The 9,731-nt window shown below is 37.9% G+C and overlaps 1 protein-coding gene across 1 annotated transcript; it reads right to left on the bottom strand.

The window, feature by feature from the left end:
• Positions 1-525: 525 nt before the first annotated feature.
• On the bottom strand, positions 526-8,677 carry crlf2 (cytokine receptor like factor 2). The gene is made up of 5 exons (XM_056233019.1): positions 8,528-8,677; positions 8,171-8,336; positions 6,253-6,355; positions 6,083-6,161; positions 526-1,534 (listed from the first exon to the last, which is right to left on the bottom strand). Exons 2-5 carry the CDS (start codon positions 8,238-8,240, stop codon positions 1,310-1,312), a joined length of 477 nt encoding a protein of 158 aa, XP_056088994.1. The 5' UTR covers positions 8,241-8,336; positions 8,528-8,677; the 3' UTR covers positions 526-1,309.
• Between the last annotated feature and the right edge of the window lie 1,054 nt (positions 8,678-9,731).

Raw genomic sequence — 9,731 nt, 5'->3', positions numbered from 1 at the left:
ATAATAATAATAATAACCTTTATTTCCAGCTTTAAATGTAAAAAGCGTTTTTTCCTACTTTTTTTCTTTTTTTAAAATATTTTTTTCTTTTGCAATTTATGTACCTATTTATTTCTCTCTTCTTTTTCATCTTCTCTCAACAACCCCACCATTTCTCTGATAATTTACTTGTCTTCTTTTTTTTTCTTATTACATCTTTGATCATTATATATCTTTTGTATATATAATAAGCATTGTTCTACATATATACTAGGAAACTTGTAAAAGAGATATACACGTTCAACACAATTTTACACACACACTTCACATAATTTACACGTACATCCTAGTTTCTGTTTTATGTGTTTTGTATTGATGGTATCTGTATATAACTGTTTTGTCTTATGTTCTGCTTTAATAAAAACAAAAAATTGTGTTGTCTCATACTTTTTGTTTCGACTGTACATATTTGCCTTGTTTATACAGCCAATACTATTACTCTGCACACAAATAACACTGGTCAATTTTTATAAGCTGCAACAGGTATGACTGAAACAGTGTATATTTTCATTTTTAGTTATCCACCTGTGTGCTGTTCACTGTTGCTTCTATCTTTTAATGATTATTTGCTCATTCTCACTCACCCACTTTCCAGTTCATCAATCACAACAGTTCGGAGTGTGTGGCTGCTGCCCTGGCTTTGTTACGCCATCACACTGAAATTCTACATCTATTATGCAGTTTCACATTAATCTTTTAAATCAGTCTTCAAATTAACGTACATCCTCCCTTAAGAGAGGGCTGTGATGCTGTGAAGAGTGTGTTGGCTTTGATATGTTCAACTCTTTAACACTTCAGGATAGTCAGAGTGCCCTCCATTGTCCAATTATTGCATTGCACTCACATTGTTACAGATATGCTTGAATGATGTTCTTTGCTCCAGCTTGCTTTAACCATAATCCTAATCACAGACTTTAGCAATGAGATCTATGCCTAGAGAAAAATATCCATTAGCATTCATCTCTAAGGCACTTGTTTGACTTTGCCCTGGAAATAAGCAGCATAAGCAGACTTTAGTTGCATCGGATGGCTAATTTTGAGTGGCTGTCAATGGAGAAAGATGCTTTTTGTATCTGTATCATATTGTGTAGTTACATGATCTACCAGCGGGGGCTAACAAGGCCATGCTAAGCTTCCAAACTGTGATGACCACAAACTTGAGACAGGTTTTGTCTCTAGATAGCAATAAAGATCAACTCATGAAGTTTGTAATGTTTTACACCAATCAGTCTGAAAAGAAGTCACATGATTTCAGTCACTCTCAGTGGTTTTAGAGGGTTATATACCCCAACACCATCTGAGAGTATTGTGGTTCTGTGTTTTCACCAGATGTTTCAGAGGAGTAGATGCAGTACATGTTGTCATGTTGCTCAGAGCTGGTGTCGATGGGCTGCATTACCAAAATTTGATGTTGCTCTTCCGTTTCGTTCTTGTCAATAATCTCAATATCTGTCGTTGTGCACTCATCATTCAACTGCGTAAGGTTCCCCCAACACTTAGAATAGAAATAACAGGCAAAATTATTGAGTTATAGCTGTCCAATGATAACGTCAATCTATACATTCATGAAAATAAAGGTTCCATTTTTGGTTCTCCAAAGAACCTTTCAGTGAACTCTTCTTAAAGGAATCGTTTACCCAAAAATGAAAATTATCCCATAATTTACTCACCCTCAAGCTATCCTAGGTGTATATGAATTAAATAATATCCTTGCTCTTCCCAGCTTTGTAATGGCATTAAATAGTGCCCAAGTTTTTGAAGCTCCAAAAAGCGCATCAATCCATCATAAAAGTTATCCATACGACTCCAGTGGGTTAATAAATGTCTTCTGAAGCGAAGCGATGGGTTTTTGCATAGGCCGTACGAGCATTCACAAGAGAGTTGAGTTCCGGCGGGAGGGTGACCTCTGACCCAACGTAGGACGAGGCTCCTCTTATATCAGGGGCGTTGCTAGGGTCTTGATACATTGGGGGCTTAGCCCAGACCCCACCACCCACCCACCCCCGCTTTTGGTAACTACTACTTCTACTCAGAGGCACATAATAATAAGCAATAATAATATAAATGGGGGGTCTGGGGGACCTCCCCCAGGAAACATTGGGCATTAAACACTTAATTTCCTGCATTCAGGTGCATTTTTTGTAGCTAATTTAATTGATAGGTAAAAAGATAGAATGCTTTATTTGTAGAACTGCAACAGCTATTCACAGAAACACAAATAAATAATACATGAATATTAAATATATAAAAAAAATGAATATAAAACTATATATATATATATACACTCACCGGCCACTTTATTAGGTACCCCATGCTAGTAACGGGTTGGACCCCCTTTTGCCTTCAGAACTGCCTCAATTCTTCGTGGCATAGATTCAACAAGGTGCTGGAAGCATTCCTCAGGGAGTTTGGTCCATATTGACATGATGGCATCACACAGTTGCCGCAGATTTGTCGGCTGCACATCCATGATGCGAATCTCCCGTTCCACCACATCCCAAAGATGCTCTATTGGGTTGAGATCTGGTGACTGTGGAGGCCATTTTAGTACAGTGAACTCATTGTCATGTTCAAGAAACCAATTTGAAATGATTAGAGCTTTGTGACATGGTGGAAGTAGCCATCAGAGGATGGGTACATGGTGGCCATAAAGGGATGGACATGGTCAGAAACAATGCTCAGGTAGGCCGTGGCATTTAAACGATGCCCAATTGGCACTAAGGGGCCTAAAGTGTGCCAGGAAAACATCCCCCACACCATTACACCACCACCACCAGCCTGCACAGTGGTAAAAAGGCATGATGGTTCCATGTTCTCATTCTGTTTACGCCAAATTCTGACTCTAACATCTGAATGTCTCAACAGAAATCGAGACTCATCAGACCAGGCAACATTTTTCCAGTCTTCAACTGTTCAATTTTGGTGAGCTCTTGCAAATTGTAGCCTCTTTTTCCTATTTGTAGTGGAGATGAGTGGTACCCGGTGGAGTCTTCTGCTGTTGTAGCCCATCCGCCTCAAGGTTGTGCGTGTTGTGGCTTCACAAATGCTTTGCTGCATACCTCGGTTGTAACGAGTGGTTATTTCAGTCACTGTTGCCCTTCTATCAGCTCGAACCAGTCTGGCCATTCTCCTCTGACCTCTGGCATCAACAAGGCATTTCCGCCCACAGAACTGCCGCTCACTGGATGTTTTTTCTTTTTCGGACCATTCTCTGTAAACCCTAGAGATGGTTGTGCGTGAAAATCCCAGTAGATTAGCAGTTTCTGAAATACTCAGACCAGCCCTTCTGGCACCAACAATCATGCCACGTTCAAAGTCACTCAAATCAACTTTCTTCCCCATACTGATGCTCGGTTTGAACTGCAGGAGATTGTCTTGACCATGTCTACATGCCTAAATGCACTGAGTTGCCGCCATGTGATTGGCTGCTTAGAAATTAAGTGTTAACGAGCAGTTGGACAGGTGTACCTAATAAAGTGGCCGGTGAGTGTATATAGGCTATTCTGTGTAGATATTTATCTATATCTATTTAACTATCTATACACACACACACACATAAATCACTCCAATAGTGTGCTTGTATAAGTCTGGAAAAGGAACTATAGCAGGCATGAAAAGGGGTCAGGGGTGAAAAAGTTGAGAAGGATATTACCCCTCTAGGGTGGTCCGGGGGCATGCTCCCCCGTAAGAAATTTTTTAATATTCCATATTTTAAAGCATCAATCTGATGCATTTTGAGATGCATTTTTTGCCAACCTGGAGAGCTGGAGAAACTTAACTTCAGCCATGAGTCAAAAATATTATGGCCTCCGTAGCGTTAGCTAATAATTTTCCACCGTCCGGAGCTTTAGCTAGCCTAGCTGGCTAACGTTGCGTTCTCTCCTGCTGTGTTCAACGACTCAATTCATGCAAGCTAAGCCTATGTCAACAGAGCTCCTGGGTAACTTAGATATAGCCTACCAGAAAATATTAGGGATGTCCCGATATCATTTTTTCTGAACCGATCCAATCCGATACCAAAAATTCTGAGTATCAACCGATACCGGTCCAATACCAGCGCAGTTTTTTTTAAATCAAGTAGAATTTCTATAACTCTGTGTGTTGAACTGATAATCACTCTTTTGTGTGTTAAACACAATCTAATACAGACAACTTCATTATAAATAAAAACAACAAATCAAAAAAAAATATGATCATAACCTATGACAAAAATTATATTATAAACTAGATTAGTGGATAACTCAGTACAATTTAGTCTAGAAAAACAATAATTGTACTGAACATTTAGTGAAAAAAACATTATTTAGTGGGGAACAAAGAGACAATAAGTGTAGCACTAAATCAGGTAAAACGTTACACATTGCTCTTTGTATTGTTGTAAAATACATTTATGAAAAACAAGATAAAAATCAGAAAGATCAATTATTATAGGCTATATATATATAGTCTACTATAAAATTAAGACATTTTTAAATGTAGCCTATAGCACAGCTGTTTAATGAGGCAGCAACATATGATAGATAGGACAAAACAGAACAAAAAAAGCTATTAATAATCTTTCATTGCGCAAAAGTATTATGATATAATTATGAAAGACTCATGTGCGGCACACAGCGCTTATGCGCATCTCGAGCGCAGAATGATGCGCTTGAAGCAACACAGAGTCACAGCGCGCAGAAAAGTTCAAAGCACAAAGGAAAGGCATATCGATGCATAGTGTATTATACAGTAACAGTATCTATCTATGCAATAGTTTATTGAGCCTTTTCTTTTAACAGTTTTAAATTTCAGTTAATGTGCGCGTGAAGAACAATTATAGTGCTCTCCAGTGTGATCACGGTAGAAACGAATATTAAGCAATACAGTCCAGCAAGATATAGTCATTTTATGCGAAACCATATAGCTTTATCTACCGTCCGATAAAGTATAATAATAGTAACATTGAATCAACTTGGAGAGAGTTTCATCGTTGACTGTCGTTACCAAACGCAACGCGCTGTTTGATGCTGAATGGAGAATGACTGACAGCCGCAGCGGAGGGAAACGTTTATGTGATCTTGAATTTAACGACTTAAATTTGTATTTCTATCTCACATTATACTATAGTTTTCATATAGTATATAGTATACCTTCCCCCTCTAATGTCCATAATAGCTACCACCACCAGAAGCCACAAACATGGCTCTTTCAGGCTCTCTCTCTCCTCTGGTGCGCACTCTAAATGCAAGCGTGCTGTAACTATAACCATAGTAACTTTGATCTGCTTGAACACATTTTAATCGTCTTTAATACATGATTCCGAAGAATAGATTAAAAGACCCGGTCATTTTTTTTTAACATAAATACAAAATTATTAAAAAATAATAATAATTATCAATAAATTATTTTTTTTGAGATCCGGGGCTAAAAAAAAAAACATCCGGGGCTGAAGCCCCGAATGCCCATGTCTAACGACGCGCCTGTCTTATATTAAACTTTTAATTCTTGAGCGGTGTTTTGTTTTGCTCTTTCCTCTGTGCTTCCGCGTTCGTCAATTCTTACCTAAGCTTACGCTATGCCTACGTCATTCATCTTACATCTTACGTCAGGTCAGAGGTCACCCTTCTGCCGGAACTCGACTCTCACGTGAACATGTGTACGGCCGTTGTCGGAAGCCAGTGATTATAGTTTATAAAGTTTATAAAGTACTTACAAAAACCCATTGCTTCTCTTTAGAAGGCATTTATTAACCTACTGGAGTCTTTTGGATTACTTTTATGATGGATCGATGCATTTTTTGGAGCTTCAAAAACTCAGAACACAGAATGGTGTTGTAATTCACATTTTAGCAATAATTGTGTGTAATCTATGCTGTACAAAGAAAAATCTGAAAGTATGCTAATGTTAACACAAACTGTAATATATTGATAAATCCCAAACCGCTATTAAAATAAACCCTGAAGGAACCTGTGGCTTGAAAATGCAAATTCTCTTCTAGACAAACTACAAACATCTTGAAATGTATTCTGTCAGATTAATGCTTTTTCTATTTGCATGGCCTTACCTGAGAATGATCAATGTCCATGATTTCATTTTTGAAGTGTTTGAGATCTGGTACTTTAGGTAGGATCCGTCTTCTAATTCTTTCAAGACCAAATAATGGCATCAGCATTCAGTCATTCAGTAAAAATTGTTTGGTTAAATTATAATAACCAAAGGGTCAGTGATACTCACCCCTGTTGAGTCAGCAGATAAACAAGAAGTAAGCCAGTCAGTGGCAGCACAATTATCAAAAAATAAACCCATATGCTGGCAGGTGATTCTACCATACAAGCACCTGTGAACAAAATGTTTAGTTTATTTCTAACTGAAGGCTATTTCATGCAAACTATATGGAGGAGGGACGTGGGGAAAATGGGTTTGAGTTATTGGGAAAGGTTTGGGAACTGTGGTGGAGGAGGGATGCGGTATATGTATGTATGTGTGTATATAGTATATCTACAGTTGTATTCAAAATTATTAAACCCCTATTACAAATCATATTGGCCAAATTTACAGACTTTCATCTGTTTGCATGAACAAATCAAACAAAAGCAATTGAAATAGCTCAACAAATGATTCAATTGGTTTCCCCAAATTCAACTGAAAATGCAACTTTTAATGACTTCTGCAGTCTCAAAATTATTTGAATAGAATCCCTCACAACAGCACAAATCTGCAAAACAGGTGTTGTCTCAAGCACACCTGATGCAACTAATCAAGGGCTTCATTAGTTGCACCAGGTATCCTTGAGCTAGAACACATGAACTATCTGAACTGGCTAGGCTAGTTTCATGTTTGACTGCATGTTAGAAATATGGCTAAGTCAAAAGAATGGTCCAAAAAGTGAATAGAAGATGTCATCTTCATATAGCAAATTAAGGCACAAAATGTTCCAAAGCAAAGTTCGCAAGTTCAAAGTTAAAGGAACAGTAGACTACCTGGACCGGGCAGAAAAAGGAAGCTATCAACGGGTGCCACCAGATTTCTGAGAAGGCAAGTTCAGAAAAACCATTGAGTGACTGAAAAAGACCTGCAGAAAGACTTGGTGGCAACAGGCACTGAGGTTTCAGCTTGCACAGTAAGACCTGTACTAAATCCATGCCAGACCTCCAAGACATACACCACTACGGACCCAAAAGCACAAGAAAAGTCAGTTCCAATTTTCTCAAAATCTTATAAATAAGCCACAGAAGTTTTGGGATTCTGTTCTGTGGAGTGATTTAACAAAGCTGGAACTTTTCGGCCCTATGGATCAGCGGTATGTCTGGAGACATAAGAAGAATGAAGCATATGCTGAAAAGAACACTCTGCCTACAGGTAAGCATGGTGGTGGCTCGGTGATGCTCTGGGGCTGCTTTGCATTCTCTGGCACTGGAAACCTGCAGCATGTGGAAGGCAAGATGGATTCATTAAAGTATCAGGAAATCCTAGAAGAAAACATCATGCCATCAGTAAGGAAGCTGAAGCTTGGGCATCATCTTCCAACAGGACAATGATCCCAAGCATACCTCAAATGCCACCAAGGCTTGTTTGCAGAAGAAGTCCTGGAAGATTCTACAGTGGCCATCACAGTTACCTGACTTGAACCCCATTGAAAATCTCTGGTAGGATTTGAAGAAGGCAGTTTCAGCACGCAAGCCCAAGAATATTACTGAACTGGAGGTCATTGCTCATGAGGAATGGGCTAAGATTCCTCAGAAACACTGCCAGAAGCTGGTGTCTGATTATACATCTCGTTTGCAGCAGGTCATAACAGCAAAAGGGTGTTTTACTAAGTACTGAAGATGCTTGCCATAAGAGGGTTGAATAATTTTGAGACTGCAGAAGTCATTAAAGGTTGCATTTTTCAATTGAATATGGGGAAACCAATAGAAACATTTATTGTGTTGAGCTATTTCAATTACTTTTTTTTTCCATTACATTTTGATTACAATTATATATTAGTATGAAAGTATGGGCTAATAAAGAGATGTAAAAAGAAAATTTGTTTTTGAACCATAAATTATATACCATATAAGTTATGGCTAATGACCATTTAATTCATATTTATCAAACTAGGCTCTGGTCTTGAACCTGAACACATGGTTTTTCAAAGACAAAGAGACGGTACCTTTATTGTTTCCCCAACTTTGCACTTTTGTCCAGTTGCTCCAGTTCTTGTCCAAACACCACCACTTCATTCTTATTCTGAAATCGTAATTCACCTTTATGCTGAGGGTGGACAGGGTCAAATTATACACATCATGTTCTTGTTTAACTTCAATCCTCTGACCTCTCTGCATATAAGAAAATGCAAAACATACTGTAAGATTCTCCATCTTTGCTTTGAATAGCATGTGTCATTTTATATCAGATTCATGAGCATTTTTTCAGTCAAACTGTATCAAGCAAGTCCAGTTGCCTCAGTTCTATGCTCAAAGTGAGCATTACTGAAGCTCAAATGTGTAAGTCTGTGAGTGTTCAATACCTTCCAGTCTTTGACACATTGGCTCTTGTATTCCACTTCAGTTGAATAACATTTGGGATTTTTTTCTGGATGTGGTATCCGCCATGTTACAGTAATACCATGTGATGTATTACTAATCTTAAAAACAATCTTCTCCGGGTTAATGTCTGGCATGGCTTAAAAATAACACAGAATAATGAGTAGCGGTTCATACGAAATTCCACAGAATTAGAAAAATCATCTTGCATGTTAATGTGTTTATTAAATATTTTTCCTTATTACACAACTCTCTGAAATACTTGATTCTGATTGGTCAATCTCGGCATTCAGTGGTCTGAAACTTCTAAATAATGACCGTTGTTGTTAGCAGCACTGAATAACAGACCGCTCATTCATGCTAGTTTCTCATTGCCATCACTTATCAATTGTATTTAAAATGAAATCGGAGGACTTCAGTATTTCCTGATCACAATGTCTGGGTTTATTTTGCGATAACAACCAGCTGGATGTACATTATATCTTTATACAACATGGCTCTGTTGAATATGTGATTCTGATTGGTCAGTCGTGTCCTCCAGTTTTCCTAATATTCATCGCTGTCCATGTCAACGCTGTAGCAGACCGCTCATCCGCAACTGTAACAGAATCCAGTGCTATGTCTCTCGTAACTCATTGTTGCTTCATTCAAATGCAAGTGCCACCATTTTGTCTCTGTTATCAATTGTAGTCACTGACCTGAGGACTTAAGTAATAATATTAGGCTACTATATCATCGTCTTGTTGCTAGGTTGATTGCTTTGTGTATTGCAACACACTCTCATGGCAATTCACAACTATTTAGCATTTTGGAAAACTGGTGCTATAATTCTTAGGAATTTCTCTTTCATACATTTTTGTACAAAGTGTTTAAGCCTCACTGACGGTTAGGTTTAGGGGTGGACCTTGAATCACATTGTTCAAATTCATATGGAATCACTACCACAGAATAGTTTGTTTTCACATGAGTTGGGGTTTGTACATTGCAATGGACACAGTAGTAGCATTTACAGGTAAAACTATAAACTGTAATTTAATCTCAAATAATTTTTTTTATGTCCACGTATTTATTTAATTGGTGAGTATTGTACTTAGTGAAAATATGTACAGTTACTAGCCTATAGTTATAATTGTTAAATCTAACTGATGTTTGAAACTTTGTATTGCTAGCACTTCTCGTGTTATTAAC

This window comes from Rhinichthys klamathensis, unplaced genomic scaffold (genome assembly GCF_029890125.1).
Source record: "Rhinichthys klamathensis goyatoka isolate OS25496 unplaced genomic scaffold, OSU_Roscu_1.1 h1tg000358l_1, whole genome shotgun sequence".
Lineage (NCBI taxonomy): Eukaryota > Metazoa > Chordata > Actinopteri > Cypriniformes > Leuciscidae > Rhinichthys > Rhinichthys klamathensis.
The sequence above is the reverse complement of the archived record's forward strand: the minus strand, read 5'-3'. Positions and strand labels throughout refer to the sequence as shown.

Excerpts from the sequence above, each read along its gene's own strand:
- crlf2 (XM_056233019.1), bottom strand. The coding sequence starts at position 8,240 with ATGAAGTGGTGGTGTTTGGACAAGAACTGGAGCAACTGGACAAAAGTG. Across the intron at positions 6,356-8,170 it reads AAGTTGGGGAAACAATAAAG|GTGCTTGTATGGTAGAATCA; the intron begins GTACCGTCTCTT and ends TTTTGTTCACAG. Across the intron at positions 6,162-6,252 it reads TATCTGCTGACTCAACAGGG|AATTAGAAGACGGATCCTAC; the intron begins GTGAGTATCACT and ends TGGTCTTGAAAG.